This window comes from Anguilla rostrata, chromosome 16 (genome assembly GCF_018555375.3).
Source record: "Anguilla rostrata isolate EN2019 chromosome 16, ASM1855537v3, whole genome shotgun sequence".
Classification (NCBI taxonomy): domain Eukaryota; kingdom Metazoa; phylum Chordata; class Actinopteri; order Anguilliformes; family Anguillidae; genus Anguilla; species Anguilla rostrata.
The window spans coordinates 25,553,356-25,575,578 of record NC_057948.1 but is presented as its reverse complement, the minus strand read 5'-3'; the positions used below and the strand labels follow the sequence as shown (position 1 = coordinate 25,575,578).

At 41.9% G+C, this 22,223-nt stretch overlaps 1 protein-coding gene across 3 annotated transcripts in view; it reads left to right on the top strand.

The window, feature by feature from the left end:
- The first annotated feature begins 12,587 nt into the window (after positions 1–12,587).
- Positions 12,588–22,223, top strand: part of LOC135241994 (immunoglobulin superfamily DCC subclass member 3-like) — a 63,366-nt gene continuing 53,730 nt past the window's right edge. For 2 of the 3 annotated variants that reach the window (XM_064312841.1, XM_064312840.1), the window contains exons 1-2: positions 12,588–12,997; positions 20,269–20,574. In XM_064312841.1, the coding sequence (XP_064168911.1) occupies positions 12,934–12,997; positions 20,269–20,574 (370 nt within the window). In that variant the 5' untranslated portion in view covers positions 12,588–12,933. The remainder of the gene's footprint in view (positions 12,998–20,268; positions 20,575–22,223) is intronic. The other variant, XM_064312842.1, reaches the window with a different exon arrangement.

The window sequence follows — 22,223 nt, the reverse complement described above, 5'->3', positions numbered from 1 at the left end:
TCAGGTCACCTTCACCATCTGTTTCATTAGAGCCATTCGTGATATAAACATCCTAATCCGCCTTGATATAAGATGATTATTTTTGGTAACTGGCATGACAGGAGGAATTTTCTGGACTGGTGGACTGGACCAGTAGTGAGTGGACAGATAGAGAAGGAAGGCAATTTTCCTCAGAGTTTACCTTGTCACTCCTGCATCTGTTCCTCTCCATCAGTCTGGCTGGGATTGGTTGGGACTGAATGAAATGACGAACCTTGTGGCGCACTGATTTTAATAAGATCCCTCCTGCTTCACTCAAACCCCCCCCCACCACCACCACCACCACCAAAACCCCCTTACCCCCTACAGTCCAACCAGTGAACCTCCATCCCCCAGAGGTGGATCTCTTGTCTTGGGGGTGCGCCACATACGTTTTATGCAGCAGCCCCGGGGAGACATGCCAAGCACTGCTCAGGCTCAAAAATGGCAGCCAGTGCTTTCCAATGGCCCAGTCAAAACCCACTGCTCAGAGGTCCTGCTCACCGGAATGGCTGAAATGATACTGGTTATTACCTGGCCTGTGCCTCCGCCAACCTGCGCGTCCTCGTGAGGGAGGGGCTTCCCAGCCCAGCTTGCCTGCTCTCTGTCTTGGCCTATGCCTCCAGCAGCGTCTTGCCTGCCTCACCTCCCCCAGAGCACCAGGCCGTTGGCTTCTTCCTGTGCACTACTAGCAGGCAGGCGGGGGCTTGGTCCTCGGACCAGTATCAGCAGCAGTAGTAATAATAAAATGCTTTTCATTAACGTCTCAAGTGGCCCATCTCATCCAGGCGGTGATGTGCTTTACTGTCCGTATCGAATCGGGATCATATCAATGTCAGCTGTGGCCAGGAGTCTCAAATTGGTGATTATGCTGCGCATGGGGGGCAGGGTTCAGATGCAGGTTATCCCCTCTGGATCAATAATGTATATTCTCTTTTATTATATGTATCCCAGGACTTTTTTTTTCCTCTTTGCCTTCCTCAGTTGTCTTTACTCCCACTGAACTGAGAGTAGAGAGTCAACCTATGGCTGCCATATGACCTATATTGCATGGCAGCCATTGGCCAACGTCTTACGGGTCTCTGGGTACGAGCTGTGCTGTCAGGAAGTGGATCTTTAGGAACTAACCGATGATGACAGTTAGAAAGAGGGGGGCTTGTAGATCCATCCTATCAAGCTGCGGAAGAGAATTCAACATTACAAAATCAATGATCTTGGTAAGTAGCTTCTTCTGCAGTCTAGGTTTAAATGAGTAGGACAAAGAAATCCGGTCAGTCATTCCACTTGAGTGGCACTAGATAAATTGCATACTTTGCCTCCTTTCATAACAGCTGTCATAGCACTCCTAAACTAAATTTTCCCCAAGATTGTAATTTCACCTTGTTATTTCATCTAAATCAGCCTATACCATTTTCAGTTATCCTGCTTAGAGAAAGATAGATAAACGGGTGTTTTAATAATCTCTGTTCCACCTGCCTGTGTGTCCATTAGCCTCTTGAGGGAAATTTAGTTTTTATTGTATTTAAAGTTTCACAGGCTTTTAGGCTAAGTTTTCTTTTTTATCCTCATAGATTGTTTGTGTGATTGTGTTGATGAATTGAGCTGGAATTAATATACAGTAGAGAATTCCAAGAGTGTGCTTTACGTGACTTCCAATATCCACGTTAGTGATGTACAGCAGTGCTTTACTGGCTGTGTAGCTGCAGTGTTGGAGCTCTTAATGTATGATGTTGCTGGAACCGTGCTCTACTTCACATGCTTCTGCTTGTGCGTGCCAACCCAGCGTCTCTCTTTCCTGTGCATCTGTCGTATGCGTGGCTGTCAGCCCGTGACTGTCTGTACGAGATGAAGGGGAGGAGCTAAAATTAGAGTGATGACTACACGGAAAATAACTGATAGAGCCCCGTCACTGGGTGAGGTCAGAGGTCACCGCTGAAATCACTTTGAATGGTGTGTACGGCAGGCTAGGGGTATTGATTTTTAGTACGGCTGTGCCACCCCCAGTTCCCCATGGTGTCTGGCCCCCTCCGGCCCTGAGTCATGGCTCTGCCTCAGCCAGCAGCTTCACTTCCCTCTGGCTGCACAGGGAGCGACTGGACTTCTCTTCTGCTGGGTGCGTGGCCGACTGCCCTGCGTGCCGCACTGCCCTGTGGTGCTCCCTCATCAGCTCCTACTGCAGGTGTCCCTCTCCAATGCTGCAGAGGCTGCGTCACATCAAAATACAATCACTGTGAGTATGTGTGTGCAAACAATGAGATCAGTTATGGGAAAGATATGGACATAAGGGCATGTATTCATTTTCAGTGTGTAACTAGCTGTTTCCACTTCTGAATAGGCTTTGCAGCTCTGCTCAGGAAATCCTGTTGGGGACGCTAAAGCCCTTAACCCGCTATGGGGGTGCAGTCCCATGGGCAGCAGGGTGCCCCCTTCAGCAGCACAGTGGAAGAGCCCACGTTCTCTGACAGTGAGTAACTGCTTGCTTGGCTCGGAAGATTGTCTCATCTTTGTCAGTAATAGATCATGGAGCCATTTATAATGCCCAGAGCAAAAGAGGATTGAAGAGTCAGTCGAAATAGAAGCTGTTCATACATTTTGACTGTAGGCTGTAGCCAAGGTCATTGTGAAGGTTGTATATGTTTCTCTGTGTGTTGATGTGTGTCTGCTAGTCCGTGTGTGCAAGCATGTCAGTTTACCTGAAAGGGGTTAAGTTGGGGTGAGCGTAATGGGATAACTGACTAACTGATTAAATGCACACACACAGACGGTAATTAAATTGACTTTTTGTTGAGCTGGTATTCTGTCAGCCCATCAATCAGGCTGGCAGGGAGGTGGTAGGAAAGAAATGCGTTTGTGCGTGTGTTGGAGGCAGGGCAATCTGTTGCCCTGGCAACGTGATGTGAGAACCCTATACCCCTAGGTAACTGTACAAACACCTCCCATTCCAGCCCCTTCGCAGGCAGGTAGTGACAACAGGATTTCCCTTGAGAAAGCAGCACACCACCTGTCGGGGACAAAGCGCTCGACACTCCTCCCCTCTGTCCTTAGAACACCCCATCCCCCACGGAGCTGCAGGTGAGTGCTCTGGCTTGCCCAAATGGTGTCATCGAGGACAGCATCCTCTACGGCAGCAACAACAGCCATTCAGAGCACACATGGAGCTTGCTGTCATCTGAATCCCCTCTCGCCCTCTCTCTTTCTCTCTGCCCCTGTCTCTCCCTCCCTCTCATTGTCTTGGGAACCCCCTAATCTTCTCCTTAAGCTTGTTCACAGATGCACACATGCACAGCTAAGCCATTTGAGGACACCAAGTTTTTAGTGCAGGGAGTGAATGCAGCATTATACCATGAGCAGCAATGGCAGCTTTTGACGAGAAGAGCAGATTTTTCCTCCCACTCTCTTCTTCTGTAGGGACATAGCAGGAACATCTGCCAGATGGAATCTTGGAAAATAAATAGCTATTTTTAAGGACAGTAAATGCAAGTACAAATGATGAGCTTGTGCATCCATTGTGCATATTCACAATGCGATAAAGAGGGTGTTTACACTTTGTGCAATGTTGCCATTTTCATACCGGGTCGATTTTGACATGTGAAGCCAAGCATGAAAGAGGCAATAAGATTACCCTTCATTTCAGTTTGAAATTTTCTGTCTTTGATTACACCTGAAGGGTAACGCATGAATAAATCTTCCTCTATTAAGAGCTGCGTCCATATAGGGTACATAGGGACAAATGAAATGGTAGTTCTGTAGATACAGGTTTTACCCATCCTTGGTGTGTGGTCTGATGTCTTATGTCAAACCTGTAATGTCAGACGTTTTTCCCAAAGCCTTTCCAAAGAGGATTCGGGAATGCTGGACTCCTCTGCCCTCTCCCTGTCAGTACTGCCGGGGTCAGACAACAGATGCCCCAGGGCCAGCGTGCACAAACCATCAATAACCAGAAACGCTGATGTCATCGAGAGCATAGCCTTATGGGTATCCAGGTTACAAAATTCTTGCATAGGTACCAATGGTTAGAATGCAATTCCGAGCAGTGGGAAGCAGAGGCTTAATTTATATTGACGCAGAGAGATACATTAGACTGCACGGGCTACTGCATGCTCACAATCACAGGTTTCTCAAAAACATTGGCTCCCAGTCTAAAGAGACGTATTTAGTGTAATTTTGTACATAGGCATGCATATTTGCATGCACACTTGTATAGTAGCCTCAAGATTGCCAGTGCCCTATTGTAACCCAGTACACTGGCACACTGAAGTGTGACAGCAGTCTTGATCTGACACATCCCCAGCAGTCAGTCTCAGGTTTCTGAAAGGATAATTCTGGGGAAAATGGCCGTGGGTGCACTGTGACCCTTGAGGGTTATGTTTGTCCCACTATGGCTTGTAACCCGATATACTTAAAAGATGGGGATTTGTTTATTTATTCATTTTATATGAACTACATCTTGTTGTTTCGGTGATTCAGATTTGTTGATGAAATGGCCCTTAGTATACAACTTATAAGAATCATACAAAGCATCATATCACGTATGGTCTCATTGCTTTGAATGTGTGTGTGTGTGTGTGTGTGTGTGTGTGGAAACTGTCATCAGAAATGAACAGATGTAATTAACTGGTTAAAGGCAGAGGATGACAGAATCCCCCAAAGGTAGTTCATTAAAACATAACACATGACATGCAAGACAGGGATTGTGTCATCGCAAAGATGGGTGACTTTTTGTCAGTGAGATCTGTAGAGGTGAGCAAAAGGGGAGGGGGGGGGGGGTGGTTAATTTTCCTTCTTTCCCCACTATCCTTTTTCTGCTCGTCTTCATGGCCGTGTTGATTACTATCAGTCTGTCAAACCAACAATTTTCTGTTGTTTTAAATAGTCTCAAAAACCAAAGCTTAAGTGTCGTAGTGTCTGGATCCCTCCCTCACTGTAGTTGTGGGGGTTGCAGACTTTCATAATGTCACAATTATACAGCCCTTTCTCTGGCCAATTTTGCCCTTTTCTGGCTCCATGATAGCTTTTTCTGTAATGACAGTCTGTATTACAGACAATACATTACATTAGAGGCATTTAGTAGATGCTCTTATCCTGTGTGACTTATACAACTTTTACATAGCATTTACATTGCATCCATTTATACAGCTGGACATACTGTATACTGAAGCAATGCAGGTTAAGTACCTAGCTCAAGAGCACAAAAACTGTGTCCTACCCGAACACAGGACCTATGACCTTCAGTTCCAAAATGTCAAATGCTTACAGGACTTACTGCTGCCTTCTACTAGCCACAGATTTTGCACAGGTGAGGCTATATTTGGGAGTGTATACAGCCTGCCTGTTTCGTTTATGGGTGGCATGGTGGTGCAGTGGATAGCCAGGTTTCCGGTTTCCTCCCGCAATCCAAACACATACAAGTTAGACTCCTTGGGGTTGCTGTAAAAAGCATGTGTGCTCAGTCAACCGACCCTCTATAAATAAAGGTTAATAATCTTTACAGAGTCAGTTACCATTTCCTGATACCATAGTGAGTCCTCCAAACCCCTTTTGTAACAGGCAGCCAACTGCCTTTTCCCAAATAGAGACTCCCATTTCACTGCGATGTAACAGACAGTTTTAATCTCACGCACCTATTTATCAACACAATTTAATTAGCATACCCCTCGTTAATCATGCCACCGTCCCTGCTACACGTGACAGTGTAACTGCTGGGTTAAACTGGAATTCTATGATTACTGAGTCCTGACTGACTAATAATAATATTACCCCTCTTATTGAATCTTCCCCACCCAGTTTTGCCCACCTACTACATTCTAAGGCCCACACTCTTAATTAATGCTTAATGGTGTCATTCCGGTAAACATCCTTACCATTTAAGGATATCTGTACATTTGGCCAAATGGCAGTTGTGTTTAATGTCTCACTGTTACAGTGAGATGCCCTACATCTAGCTCTCATGCTCCTGTGCTCTCTGGCTTCTTTAACTTGACATCTGCCTGCCAGGTCTTTTAAGGCCTCATCAGAGATATCTAGCTTCCATATTATCCAATCTTCTGAGAGAAACAGTGAGGAGCTGGATAACAAACTGTTCTTGACTGTGTTGCCCCTGTGCAGAGTAGAATGTTAAAGTTAAATCCAGTATCATTGCCTAGGCTAAATGAAAGTACACAGGCTTTTGAAAAGAGTGTAGAAAACCCAACTGGAAGTAGGAGGCTGATAAACTGCAGTCTCCTATGACATTTTCAAAGATCATATACTTAAATGTCAGAAAGCTGTTGAGGAAACCAGAAAGCAGCTTTTTTTCCCCCTCAGATCTCATCACAAAGAAGTGTCATAACTCAAGGATTCTATACAGTATAAGCCCCTCCCCTTGCTTCAGTTTTGAACCCTCCCCAGAGAAGTGTGGGGAATTTGTCTCTTTTATGCAAATATTGAAAATATTTGATCACAGATCTCCCTTCTTGATAGAGATCTCTCTGTTAAGCCTTATAATTCTGCTATTTTTAGGTGTTTCAATCTCATTTCTATCCCTGCACTACTTGAGACTATATCTCAGATGTAGTCATCAACCTGTTCCTTAGATGTTACCCACCAAATTGTCTAGAAGCAACACACTTTCATGACAGTTTGTCGTCAACTGAGACCAGCGGTCAGACTCTCAAAGGGGCTCACCAATGTCCTTCATTTACCTGAGCCTCCTCTTATTGACAACAGACAGCACCTCTATAGAAAAGCCCTCCGCACACTCAAACCCATTCAAGCTCTGGCCCTGATGTACCTGGTCTCTGCGTGGAGGAGAGGAACAACTGCCATTTAGGTTTTTGAGGGAGAGAGAAGCACCACAAGTTTGTAATTAGGGGCCCAAGGTCTAGAGGTAGGAAGCTTGTTTTCATTTATTTATTAGCTGTGACCGCATCTCTATAGCTCTGTCTGTCGGTCAGTCAGTTGGTTGGTCGGTTAGCCAGTTGGTCCACAAAAAGTGTCCCACCCAATGTTCCCTCTAATTTTTCATGTATCTGGGCATACACACAAGCTCCCTGAGCAAACTGAGGACTACTGTGAGCAACATTAGATATGCACGCTTTATTTTTAAATAAGTAATTTGGTCCACTTAAAAAAAGACAAAAATCTGAAAAATGGGATGTGTAGATGTTATACAGTATGTGAGAGTCCTGCTTTGGCCATGGGAAGAGTCCTGCTTTGCCTGGCTGAGGGTCCTGTTCTGGAAGATATGAGACATATACACCTTTCAGACATAACATTTTGCTTACATTAAAACATTCACATTTTGCACAATGACTTGTGCTGTAGCTTGTGATACAGTGCAAATTCCTGTAACACTTTGTCTGTAAAATATCTAATTACACAGTTTTTCTTGGCATTTCTACTACCCATAAATGATCTAATAGTAACAACATTTAATGATTAATATCCATAAAGACAAAATCTTAATAACCGTCACTAGAATATGCACAAATCTGACTTAAATTTTACTTTATTTTTCACGTCTGTCCTTCTCACTTCTCCAATGGTTGTACACTTTGTCCAGGTTGATGGCTTCGTCTGCTTCTTGCTTTGACTTCCGATTTTGTTTTGTGTGACAGCTCGTTCCTTTTCTCTCGCTCTTTTGCGCTATCCCGCAATAATGTACCAATCCCCTGTCCCATCTTGAGTCTTCGTACAGTTTCGACAGCTTTTAAATGACTTTTATGCTGAACGTGACGCTTGAGATAGTCCAGCTTCCATTCAGTCCACATTTTTCCCTCTGAAAACTCACTTGCTACTTTGGCATCGCTGCATGTTTTGCAGAGTAGACCTTTCTCACTTGAAAAAGGAAAAATCTCACCCAATTTCACCGCTTTTTCTTCAATTTGCACATACTCCGACAGCCATTCCATCTTAAAAGAACTGCATTTCTTTTTTACTGTGGCTTGCTGAGTGGATGTGTCGCTGCCTGTTCGTTTCGCCATGATGCGGGGTTTGTATTAGCATCTATTAACCTGCTAGCTAACCTGCACGGCGCATATAGGCAGGGCCCAGACGCAAGCACCGTCAATGCCATGATTGGCTTCGTACCGTAAGTGAACCGTATCGTATCATTGGCTGGACACCTGTCACTCACTGAGTGAGAAACAAAAAAACAATATTATTGGGCGAATTAATTAGATTAGATTAGGTCTAATATTAGATATGAATTAATACGTTATGTTGATGTTGTTTATGCGCTGGATAGATTTTCTTGTGCGCTGAGAATGTGCGGGCAGTGCGCGATTGCGCACGCGCGCAGCTTAGAGGGAACATTGGTCCCACCCCGTAGTGGCCACAGTTTTTGCCCCAGGAGGCTGAAATTTGGCATGGACGTTGGTCATGACCGAAGGTAGAGCTGAGTAACTTTCAAGGCTGATTGACCAAGTGGATTGGTCTGCCTATGATATGGCAGATGACTATGAATTGTGTTGGCCACTTCTTCTGAATTACGCATTTAAAAAAAATTAGTTGGTGTTGAAGTCAAAAAGCTTGTGAATATCTGATTCCAGTTGTTAGCATTGCACTTAGTCCTTTCAAAATTTCACTGTGTACTGTCACAAATTGTTTTCATCTGAATAGCTATACACATGAAGATCCATACCAAAAGCTGTAATACCTATTTTATAAATCCCCAAGTTAAAACATTCAATAGAAAAAACACAGAATAATACAATGCAACCTCCTAAATATTGAAACTTATATATGAAAATTGATTGTACTTCATGAGGGTAGTACAACTGTTGAGTAAATGCATGAATGCTTATAAAAATATATATTGTAGAAGGGCAATACACCAGTCAAGTGATTTTTTTGCTTAACTCTCAAATGGTCAGAAGGTTCATATTGCTTTCAAGTTCCTTATTATCCCACTGAGAGTTTTTATGTTGGTTTATTTCACATTTTGTAGTTGTTTTGGGGTTACACATGACATAAGGCACCAGTAATCAGGGAAGTTATAAAGGTGAGGCACTGGCATGTCAAATTCATGGTTTTTCACTCACTGGAGTCCCCCATTATTTCCCCAATTAACTTATTACTACTGAAGCTATGTCCTCTGGAAAATGCAATGGTGCCATAAGTCTGTGTTTCCTTGCATTTTGAAAGTCTTGCTTTTTGGCAAATTGCCTTTAAGTTAATCTAGAAATTTAAAACGATTTTAATCTTTAACAAAAACTGTATGAAGGAAGCCTAAGGACTGAAACGTTATATAGCTTTGTTTTCACACAAGCCTGCCTCTAGCGTTGGAAATGGTTGATCCAGTTTCAGGAGTTTATTTTTGTTTTCTTTTTTCACTATTCCCCCTTTGTGCGATGGTCCTGCCGTTTCCATCCACAGCTAGAAACGGTAATATGCACGGCGCATTGCTAAAACTCCTACAGTGGAGACAAAATTTGAAATTGGTTATTTTGCTATAAATTAAATTATATTAATTAGTTTGTGTAGCCGAAAATATAATTTTTCCAAGTGTTCCATTTCTACCTTAAAAAAATAAAGATGGAGGTGCGCAGCTAAGGACTAGGGGATTTACGTCCGACAGTACAGTGATTGAGAGTGACAGCGTTGGATGTGGGATCCCAAGGGACACGCTGTCGAGCCGCTCGAAAAAGCTTTGATTGCTCCTTTGAATAATCGCGTATGCGGGTTTTTCCTTGACCACTTGCAGAAATGCATCCTTTGTTCTGTGGTTTCTATTACATGGGATGCCCCGTCTTTTGGGTAATGTATAGGAGCAGTGGTGTCGCACTCAATTTCTAGAGAGCAGTGTCTACGGTACTTTTTGTTCCGACCAGTTTCCGCGAGCGCGCATGCGCACATCGACCGAAAATGGCAATAACGCGGCTGTTATGTAAACATTTTGATAAGCAGAATGAAGGGTGGTCATTCCACACACCTGACTTTGGTGGCTTATAGTTATCTGGTCTACAGAACAAATATTAATGATATTCTTTCCCTTTCCACTGTCTGTGTGTGAGTGTGTATAAGCCATATAGACACACAAAAAATGTAAACAAGATAAAGCAGTCAAAGTTGAATGTGCTATACTCTGATTTTGAAATGCTGTAATATTAAACATTTTTAACCAAGTCCTGGCCCTCTGGTCAGCACTAACTGTACATAATGATATCTTCAGGGGGTACATACACAACACCATTTATATTAAAGTGGTGCCATGTCTTGTTTATTAGTCAGTTACAACACAGATAAGCAATTATAACCTATTCGCCTACTATGAACATATTGTTTTTGACTAAGGTTGTCAGTAGTCGGTCTAACGTTGCCCACCCATTGTAAATGGATCACTGAATCTATAACTTTTGTTATGCACTGCCATGTATTTGAGTCAATGGCTCTTCAGAATAGTGGTTCAGTTAGGGCAATTATAGTTGGTGATATGCCTTAAAGCTGCATTTCAATCACACAAGACGTGCACATATTTACTTTAAAGGGAACATGGTTGGCTGGCTGCATGTGCCTTGAAATATAGAGGAATGCTTTCCTGTTGTCCCCTGATATCAAACCATGGAAGGGGTAGGAAGATTGTGCTTTGACCCTAACACATGTATCTGTTCAATCATTTTCTTATCTCTGTATCACCTGGGCATACCCAGGACAACTTACAGTGCTTGCCTTTTACACATTTCCAGTTGAATATTCCAAATATTTGAATACTTACTGGGCAGTACTGGATAAGGACCTTGTGTACACCCAACCTGTAGTTCCCAACCTGGAATTTGAACTAGCAGCCTACTGGTACCCAACAAATGTACCACAAATAAATATTTGCGAATGATACACAAAATCATGTGAGCCTTTTATAAAATGTTGGCTCGCTGCTTTTACCCATGATCATGTTACACAGATGGAAGAAAATGTTCCGAAACCCATTCATTGGTGGCAGCACAGTCCTTGTAATTTTAAGCAGCAAGTTTAAAAACACTAATTCAGGGCTCCTGGCTGACACATCTAGCTTAGAGCCTTGATCTGTGATATATCCCATGTTCTGGGGCAATTAACTTGGAGAGTATAGTCTGCGTTAGTGTTTGAGTGAGTTTCTAGAGAGAACAACACCTGGTGTGTACTCAATCAGATTTCAGTTTATTTCATATGAAGTTTTTATTTTTATGCAGGTTTGATACTTTTTTCCCTCTCAGAGTACAACAATGGTGAGAAGTGAATCCTCCATTAACTAAAGAAAAGTTCCCAAAAGTACTGTACAGCCAATACAGGAATAGTCAAGGTAAATGGAAATTTTGTAAAGAAAAAGTGTTCCTTCTAACAATTCTGAGAAGGATTAATGTGTCATGTTAATTCCAATGTTTTAATATCACTTATTCAATATCACTTATTACCAGAGATCATTGTTACTGTTGGCCAGCTCATCATAAATATGAACTGATAAAAGAATAAATGATAAACTTCACTTAGCCCCAGTAATGATTGTGCTTCAATGACAGTAGTATATTTAAACTCCTTCCCTATCATGAAAGCTGAGCTTGAACCTTTGAAACCATACTAACAGCTTTACAATGGGAAAACAGTGGTGCATGTCTGTTTTTAAAGATGCATTTAATTTATTTGTCTGTCTGAAGACTTAATGAAGAGTAATTTGTGGGGCATTTGAATGCATAAGCACATCAAAGATATGAAAATGCTGGATTTACACAGAAAAAAAATGTCTGAATTTTTAGAGTAAAAGTTTGCAAAATGGCGACTTACTAATGCTATTACCATGGCTCCTGCTATTACTACTACTACTATTAGTACTACTACTGCTACAAATAATAATAATAATAATAATAATAATAATAATAATGTAGGTAATTATATTTACACAGGAAATAGTCTCCCCTCAGCTGGTTAAACCTGACAAAGAAACATCCGAAATTTCCATTATATGTTGCGCCGCAGATATTAAATCATTCATTACAAATCATGGTTTATACAGAATCCGAACATATATTTTGCGACTGCAGTAATCATACGATGTGTGAGTTTTCACTTTGCCAGTAGGTGTCGCTCCCCGTTGGCTATTCCATTCCTATTTCTGTCAAATTCGTTTATTGCTGGGCTTTGTTTACTGCAATCTATCTGAACTTCACCAATGAAACATGCAGAAATACACATGTGCCTATTTTCTCTTATTTAAAATGTACAAACCGTGCTAATTACATTGCTGACCCATTCAAAGTTTGCATTAATTCGTAACAATGCATTTACTGATTAGTATGCTGCAATTAAGTCGTTTTTACGTTGCATTTGCGATTACATGGAGCAATATGAAAATCCAGGACTACTAACCCCCTCTGTGAAGCATTGCTATATCATTTACAGTAAATGGTGTGATTTTTTATTTTTATGGTAACATTTCATGATGTTAGTGATGCGCAATTAATAGCCAATTAATATGGTACTCCATCAGCATCGTATTTGCTATGGGACTATCATGGCCGCCATATTAAAATAATTTAACTGTAATTTTCACAATGTGCAACACTGGAGATTCAAATAAGCAAATCTAAGCTACCCTGCATTAGTCTTGAAAGTGGTCAGGTCTTTTGTTCCCCCAAGTGGAGCCTCTTAAAAGGAGACAGCGAGAGGCAGTGGGAGGAGAGAGAGAGGTGGGGAGAAGGAGAGAAAACGGTGTGGTTGTGGAAAAGGCAGCAACGTGAGCGAATGTTTGCAAGTGAAAAGGAAAGACAGTGGACACAGAAGGGAAAATAAAGGGAGAGCGCGAGATGCTGACAGATTCCTGATAGATGTGCAAAATGGCGCAAGCATGTTCGACCTCCGCGAGCCACCAATTGTTGTAGCTTGGATCATGAAGAGCTAGCTAACTGCTTGCCACCTTTTGCCTTGCTTTGTTTTTCCAAGCCTCGTATTATTTTAAGTGCTTAAATGGCTACCAGAAAGCGCTGCTGGGTTTCATGCTTACTTGGATTACTCTTGAGTGCTTTAGTCGGTGAGTGTTAATTGATATCACTTATAGCGTAGGCTACTGCTCTTGCTCCTTAAGTAACACCTGCTTTTTGTTTGGTGTTTATTGAATAGTGAGCTTTGTGCAGGAATGAACATTAACTTGCTGACCTGTTTTTTCCCCCTCATCGCTACTGTGTGGCATGCTGTTTCTATGTGGTTTAAGGAGCATGCAGCTTGTTAATATATGTGTAAGTCCCAGATCTACTTGTGCTGCTGCTGCTGCTGTAGTTGACTGTACAGTAGCCATGTGTAGCGGTATGCGTGTTTAATCTTATTTCTGTTTTTCATTTTGACACTAGGACGCAGTTGTTTCCGTTAAGCTTAAAAGCGATCCTTCCCAAGATTTGCACTACTTACCTTTTTTTAGAGATACAGTGTTCTTTTGAAAAGCAAATTAACCATACTATATGTTTACGTTCATTGTTTCTTACGAAGCGTGTATGTATATCCCATTGGATTTATTATTATTATTTTATTTATTTTCTTTTTTTGTACGAAATTCTACTTAAAACAGTGACACGTGATTTTTTAGGTAATGTTAAATTAATCTCCACATGAGCCAGATTAGCAACTTGAAATCGCTTCTGATCCTTTAACTAAAAGTCTGCATAGTTTGGGAATTTCTTTAAATATGGTGTGTACAGTAGTGTGTATTTATACTTGGTCAATTGCAGTTGCAATGAACAAAGATATGTATGTGGTTGAACCACCGTTTAAAAAAAGAAACTACTGGAACGTGCGCGTCAGTTTTCTTGTCGGTCTTTAGCCCTGACAGCACAGAATTCTTCTGGATGTGATTCCTGAAAATATTGATTTACGAGGTTCCGTGGCCGAGCCTATATTTAACGTGTAGACTATCCGTCATTTAACATGCAGGCTTTCACCAAAGAAAGGTCGGGAGTTCACTAAAAAGAGTTTGATTTGAACCCCCCCCCCCCCAGCCCTTTTAAAAAAATTATTTATTTATTTATTTGTTTGTTTGTTTGTTTGTTTGTTTTATGCAGTTATGCTGTGCAGTTCCTAATTATTCGCACACTGAAAATATTTTTCGCCCTGTACTCCAGCTCATTGGACTAGAAATTAAACAATTACATTTTTTTTTTAAAGTTCAGACTGTCAACTTTAAATGCATGTTTGGTGAACCTTGTAGGAATTACAGCCCTGTTATACAAAGTCCCCCCCATTTTGGAGCACAAAAAGTATTTGGACTGTTGACTGCTCAGCTGTTTCTTGGCAGCTGTGTATCATTACTTCACGCATAAGAAGGCAAACAAAAGGTTTAGAGTTGATTGTATGTGTGGCATTTGCATTTGAAGTCTGTTACTGTTGTCTCAACTTGAGGACCAATGAATTGGCAATGCCAGTGAAGCCAGCCATCCTGAGGCTGAAAAATCAGAGCCATAGCCAAAGAATTGGCTGGTTTGATACATGGTTAGGCAGCAAGAAAGCAGTGAGCTCAGCAATAGCAAACAATGTGGTAGACCACGGAAGACCACTGTAGTGGATGACCAAAGAAAACTTTCTGTTGTGCAGAAAAACCCCTTTTCAACTGTCGAACAGACGAGGAACACTCTCCAGGATTTTGGCATAGATGTGTCAGACTACAATAGGGATGTCTGCACCTGCATAACCTTAGAGTATTCACCACTGGATGCATACCACTGGCAAGCCTCAAGAACAGAACGACCAGGTTAGCGTTTGCTTAAAAGTACATTAGAAAAACTGTATAGTTCTGGAACAAAGTCTTATGGACAGATGTAATGAGTATTAACATGTACCAAAGTAATGGAAAGATGAAAGTATGCAGAGAGAAAGGAACTGATCATGGTACAAAGCGCCCCCATCTGTGCTGTGAAACATGGTGGAGGTAGTGTTATGGCTTGGGCATGTATGGCCGCCACTGGAACTGCCTCACTTGTATTCATTGATGATGTGACTGCTGACGACAGCAGCAGGATGAATTCTGAACTGTTCTGCTCAGAGCCAACTAAATGACTTAAAACTCATTGGATGGTGCATCACCTTGAAGAAGGACAATGACCCCAAATATACGCTGAAGCAACCAATTAGTTTTTCAGTGCTGTAACGTGGAACGTTTTTGACTGAACATGTGCTGCATTTGCTGAAGACTAGGCAACAAGCCCCTGAAACAAACAGCAACTGAAGATGGCTGCAGTACAGGCTTGGCGAAGCATCACCAGGGCAGATATTCAGCATCTGGTGATGTCTGTGACTTCCAGACTACAGGCAGTCATCGACTGAAAAGGATTTAGGCACTAAATATGTCCACATTATTTAAGATTATGTTAATTTTTCCTCTCACTTTGGGTCCCCCAACAAAGTATAAATAGGGCTACTTACACGGTTCAGCCAATATAGATGTAGCCTAAATACCTATAAATTAAAGCTGATGATTTGCACTTAATAAAACTCATTCATTGTTTAATTTCAAATACATTGTGCTGGAGTACAGATCTAAAACAACAAAAATTGTATCACTGTCCAGATACTTTTAGACTGCGCTGTAGGTTGTTCTTACACCATTCACATCTCTCTCTCTCTCTCTCATTTTGATTGTGGAAATTCCTGATCGTTTGCTTCAGGGAACTGGGGGAAGGTAGAACATGAGGAAATTAACCTGTTTTGAACATGTAATAGGCTGTACATGCATCAACATCCCCTCATTACGAAGACACAATATTGTGAAGATTAAACTGATACCTTTCAGTTCATTTAATTTAATATTGAATGTGTATGTGATGTAGATAAGCACATATGCAATATAATGTCTGCTGGTGTGACTAGCGGCACAGCACTATACAATCTCATAATCTCTCATCTGTTTTGCCGGTGTTATCATGTTGCAGAAGATGTGTATGTGGACTATAGAGTGAAAAGTGCTCATGGGAGTGTTTTCATACGGTAAAATTACACATAGAGCATTTAAATAATATATATTACCTGTATACAAATGTCTGAGCCTTCTTACAAACCCATTTTTAATCTTTGCATCAGTGGAGATATACACTGGAAAAGGGATCACCTGTGTCTGCACTTGGGTAGATATGATCTAGTACTATGACAAAACTCTGGATGCCTGAAACTGTGAAATTAGGGACTTCTTTGTCACATCATTAAAATCAAGAAGGCATGGCATGAGTACATAATTGAAAATGAATGTCACCTGTCTGCAGAAGACTTGAGAGCTTACTGGCCCATGTTTATCAGAAGAGTTGTACCTCTGTTCTGGCTTTTGGGTGCGCTGGGCTCTGCCAGATGTCAGGCGTAAGTTAAGCCACTCGGTTCTTAAAGAGAGGCCGCCTCCTTCCTCCCGTCAGGTCCCTGCGCTTCTGCTGAGGTAATCCAAAACCCTGCAGAGCTTGATGGAATCGGTAACCCATTCCCATTTTAGAGCACGCATTAAGCGTGGTCTTTCTCGCTAATGTTCCCCACGTCTTGCTTGCATGGGCTGAGAATCCCTTGAAAACGTCCCCAGTGTAAGAGTGATTGTTGTCAAGTGCTGAAATTATGGCAAGTTCTGTAATAACCCAGGGATTGGGTTGAAACTGAGGGATTGTCATTGTGTGATAGAGATTCTGATTGTAGCATTTAGCTTTTTTCACCCCCTCTGCCCCTGTGAGTGTTATATGTGTAAGTTATCAGCAATGGTGAGGTAAAAAGAAAAGAGCTCTAGCAAAGGTAAAAATGCTTGATTGTGTTCTTTATGTAGGAGTAGCAGACATTTTAAGAAATGGCCCCAAGTTGAAGACTTGTGGTATAAGCCCACAGTGGCTACTGCCTCTTATGGCTAAAGAACGACGTTGTTGTCATATCAAGCGATGGTATAGATAAGTGGTTTTCTTTTTCCAAGTGCAGTGGCACTCACTGCCTGTGTTGCTGTCCCTGTTCTCCGCAAACCAAGACTCAGCAGTGGGGCCAATGTCACTGAGCTGCTGGTAGTGACCCCATTTCAACTGTGCCTTTCCCACACGTCCTTCATTCCATGTTACATTACTCACTTCTTTCTTCTCAATTCAGGCCTTTGAATGCAAAAACAATGACATCCATTTCCCCTGTTCTGAGAGTGAAATGTTTGCACAGTGATCAATATCTCTCCCATGCACAGCTGCAGCTTGCAGAGACCTGATCCTGTTGGATTATGCTGCCGAGCCAGTTTTAACACCAGGGAAAGGCAGTGCTTTGTGAAATGCTGCTTCTTCCTGCTTTCACTGCATAATTCAGTGCATTTTCCTTGCATGTTTTGAATGTATTAACTTTGCATCTGTTTTTTGACAGTAACAAGTAAGTGTTTTACAAGTGATAAACACTGGTCATACCCAACTTTCATTAGTATGGGATAAAATGGATTATCTTCCTTTGGCATTTTTTAAATTATTTTGAGGTAAACGTCTCTGAAGGAAGGCAGGAGTCAAAGGCATTCAACATTTCCCTTAAAAGATTAGATTTTTTTGTTTGTTTGTGTCTTAAGTCATGGCATTTACAGTAGGTTTTTTTTTTTCCCCCGCACGTGTTTCTCTCCAAACAGAAAGCGCCCTGATCGCTGTGCTCTAGGGCTCATCATGTGCTGTTTGTGTGCTGACATCCCAAGTTAAACTCTAAAAGTGAAGAACATAGACTGCCTGCAGCACTCTGGACAGAGCTACTGTGGCACGTTTCCCCCTGCAAGCTCTCAGTTATTGTAGTTGAGTGTGACATGTTGTATGGACACAAATTGCAGGCCAGCCATTTCATTTCTCTTCATTTCCACGAGAGCCTGTGTTTATGGTCCCACTGGTTAAATGTTTGGTAGACTTGGGGGAGAGGGGGGAAAAGGCTATAGTGAGAGAGAGTGAGAGACAGACTGAGAGACAGACAGGGAGAGAGAGAGAGAGAGAAGTTTTTTTAATGATTTTTGTGTCCCATTTATTTGAACATCACAAAAAATAATTGCAGATTTAAAAAGAAACGATTAAATTCACAATCAAAACAATACAGAACAATGAAACCATCAGAAAACGTAGCTCCAGTAAGACAAAGGTAAAACCAATAAATAAAATAAGTAAAAACACATTAAAACCAGAGTAAAAGAGTAAAACCATTCCTATTTGTCTTACATAATGTTGCTTAGAAACATATACATTGTGCCCCCCTCCCTCATCCACCACACACATACCCTCATTTGCACACCAAATTTTCTGGAAATTACTTGCATTGCTATGCAAACTAAAATACACGTTCTGTGCAAAGACCATCCCCCTAAAAACCAGCAATGGATCTGTTACGTCCCCCTCCTGTACCGTGTTCCTCCTTGTGATCCAAATTGCATTAACCAAGGAGAGTTTAAGCTTGTGTTTTGCACTGTACCCCGGACCCAGAATGAGGACCCCCGTGCTCAAAGAGAGAGTTCCATGGTACAGTGAACTTCACAGTGTGTTCCTGGGCTGCTCCTAAAGGCTAATATTTTGGGAGCTGGTATGTTAGTGATTATGTTGGAGGTACCCATCCCTCTCTCTGCTGAATCACCCCCCCCCACCCCACCCCACCCCACCCCTTTCCTACCACCACTGACCCGCCCACCCACCTTCTCCAGCCTGCTTCTACGAGTAGAGGCTGCTCCCTGTCCTCCTGCCAGCTGAAACCCAATACTCTGAGCCATGAAAGCAGGAGAGAGTCCCCTGAGCTTCCCCTTTCATCAGAGACAGCGCTGGGCAGACTTCTTTACCTGACTGCGTTTAGTCACTGTTTTTTTTTTTTGTTTTTTTTAACTCGGTTTCAATTTACCACCCGCCACATTAAGTAAAGCAAGGGCATTGAATCATTATGCTGTCACCTCAACTTTTAGATAGCGAAGAAAAAAACCTTGTCATGCTGCACAAGTGTTTGACAAAGAACTTTTTTTTGAATGACAACAGGTTTTTAGAGAAAAGAAAAAGTATTTTCTGGTTTTGATGTGGTGAAATGGTTGCTCTTTCTTGAGGTCACAAATAAATAAAAGATGGAGTGAGATGTGAGTTACCATGCGTTCGCCTTCTACTTTTGAGCTTTTGATGAAAACCGAGGGAGCTTTTTGTTAGTAAAAGCATGGGAGGGTTGTCCTTGATCAGCATTGATGAGCTGTACTTTCTCCACTTTTAGTTGGGCAGAAGTGGCAATATAACTAGAAATTAAGAGATCTGTAAAGAAGGAGAATAAAGGCTTTGCACGACTGGAGAAGAGTCTGAGCAGGAGAAGAGCACAGAGGTTATCTCAGGGAATTAGGCTTCCTTTTCCTCAGTGCAGAAGGTGAAATCTGGATTTTTAAAAATGTGTCCTTTATTAAATGATAATCTTACATTTATTTTTTATTTACCCTGACCCTAAGTAGTCTTAAGGCTTCCCCTCCCCCACATTTTAGAAAACCCCATATCTCTGAAGTCCTGTATTTAATCATCTTTTTATCAGGAATCTTGTGCCCTTTGAGGTCCTCCGACCCCATCTAAATTCTCTGTTATCTGTCCTAGGACAAAGAGAATTCAAGGTGAAGGGGAAAGATGTTCAGATAATTGCTTTTGTATGGCTCTTGGCTTTGACCACCGAACCGACTTGCTTACAGAAGTGTGGAAGAGTATTTTATGTTTATAGGTAATACACAGTGTTTAATGCAAGACGAACATCAAAGTTATTGTGCAGAATTTTGCATAGATCACGTAACATCAAAGCTCTTTACATATCTTTGAACACAATCAGAAAATGCCGTTCAGATATGATCATGTCTGAGCTGAAAAGAGTCCCTTGGATGGTAAACACCTGGGCCCATAGCAACAGTGAAACTTACCATGTTGACTCTGACATCATGGAGAAATTGGGATGTATGGTGGCCGTTCCATTCTGTGTCTATTGAACATTAACTTCCTTTCCACTTGCCTTGCGGAAAACCCATACAGAAGCTTTAAACTCTAGGGAAACTGGAAGCACCCCACTGGGGTATTCTATAAAGGGAGAAATGATCAATAATGATGTAACTATTGTTTTTATTTGTGCCTTGCCTATTTGATGGTTTGATAATGGAAATTGGTTATGTGTTCAGGATAAGCTGGGGCTGAACGCTTCCGAGCCGTTACAGTAGCATGTGTTGTATATCTTACAACCTTAGAGATTGAAAAGTGGTGTTTTATAAGTGTTCTTCACATATGATTTACATTAATCTGTGTGTGTGTGTGTGTGTGTGTGTGTGTGTGTGTGTGTGTCTGTTTGTCTGTGCGCGCGTGTGCACAGGTGTAACTTTAGGGGCAGAGCTATCCTTCACGTTGGAGCCCAGTGACATCATCGCCGTCCAGGAGCAGCCCCTCATGCTCCACTGTCAGGTGGATGGCATCCCACCGATCACCACGCAGTGGAGGAGGAATGGCATGCTCCTGTTGGAGGACCAGGACTATGCCATGTTTGCAAATGGCTCTCTCCTGATTGGTCGGTTTCAGAGGACCAAGTTGGATGGCTCTTCTGACGAGGGGGACTATGAGTGCGTGGCTCAGAACTCCTTTGGGCTGGTGGTGAGCCGCAAGGCCCGAGTACAGGCCGCAAGTAAGTGTCATATATTTGATTTTCACTGTTATTAACCAACAAATCGATCTCCCCTTAAGTAATTTATTAGTGTTTCATTTTTTTTATGATCCATATTATTATCTTGATTGTAAAGCAGCTCTTCTGCCCATTTTACACATCTCCTTTTTCAAATCAGCTTACTGCAAATGATATACACATACGTATAATTGATTGTGTTTATGTAACATTTTTCATATCACAATCTCGGAGTGCTTTATGGTGAATGAGTGGGTGTTGGATAAAATGCGTGCCCATTATTGTGCATGTCCTCCAAGTCAAATTACTTATTTTCTGGCATATTATTGTGTTGAACGTCTTCAGTTGAATGTGCGTTCAGCTCTTTCATGGCAAGGTGATAGCTCTTGTCAGCATTAACCATGGAAAGGCACAATCAATGAGGACAGAAGGCTTGGGAATTCCATTTCCTCGACATTTTAACAATATTAACACTTGCTCAGTATTAGCACTTGCTCTTGCAGAAACAAATAACACCACAAGCTCGATCTGAATAATACTTACTGGCAGATATACACTGCTAATACCAAATACAGTGCTAGCTATTTAATGTAGCTGGTAGCATACTGGTTAAAGAACCAGGCTCGTAACTCAAAGGTTTAAAGCTGAGCTGCCAATGCACCCTTGAGCAGTGTACTTTATCTGAATTTCCTCAGTAGAATATCCAGCAGTATAAATGGATAGTTTGTACATAATTTAAGTTGTGAGAGTGTCTCTGGGTACGCGAGACTGCTAAGCAAACCAATAATGTAACAACAGTAATGTTCTGCCGCAGCCCGGTATGTCACAGTAAATTTAGAGCCTCTGCACCTCAGAAGCGCAGTCCACATAGTGAACATGTTTCCTCATGTACTGCATGAAAATATCTCCGCTTGTACATTCACTCCACTCATTTTTAATATGTTTTTTTTTTTTCTCTAAATGAATTCTCTGTGCCACCTTACTGGCTAGACGGGTGTTTAGAGCTTGTGAGCTCCTCTTGCCTGCTGAACCCTGGTCGGCTGTGATTTTATCTGTCTTTCCATCAAAGCTGTGAAACGCGAAATGTCTGCCTGCCCCTCTCAACATATGTGCCCATCTATCCATATAAATAACCATACCCCTGTCAGCCTGTATGTCAGTCTATTGATTTATCCTGGCAGTCTCCAGAAGCCATTAATGAGGAGGAAAAACACTGCCATGCTGGACTCTGTCCCCTTCAGTGGCTTGGTCTTCGCCTTTCATGTCTGGTGTGCGTACATCATTGGGGCATCATGTAGGCACAGCTATAATATACTGTAAATTATTGAAAATGACTAATCAAAAATGACAAATGGGGCTCTCAAATGGAAAGGTTGGCACAAGCCTTGCTTTATATGTAGAGAACGAACAATTCCATTCCCCCTTTATTGATTTAATTTAATTGTGTGCTGGACAGGGAGGTGAATTGGGGAGGGATGGGGTATTTATTGAAAGTTAGTGGAGGGGTGAGAGATAAGGGGAGCATCTGGATTCTTTTAGCTTTCTGATAGTACTCACTGACCATTTCACAATACAGCTCCAGAGTGTTGTGTGCCTAGGTCTGTTCCAGGCCTGTTCCCTGGCTCCAGTAGCAGAGCTGTGATGTAGTCTGA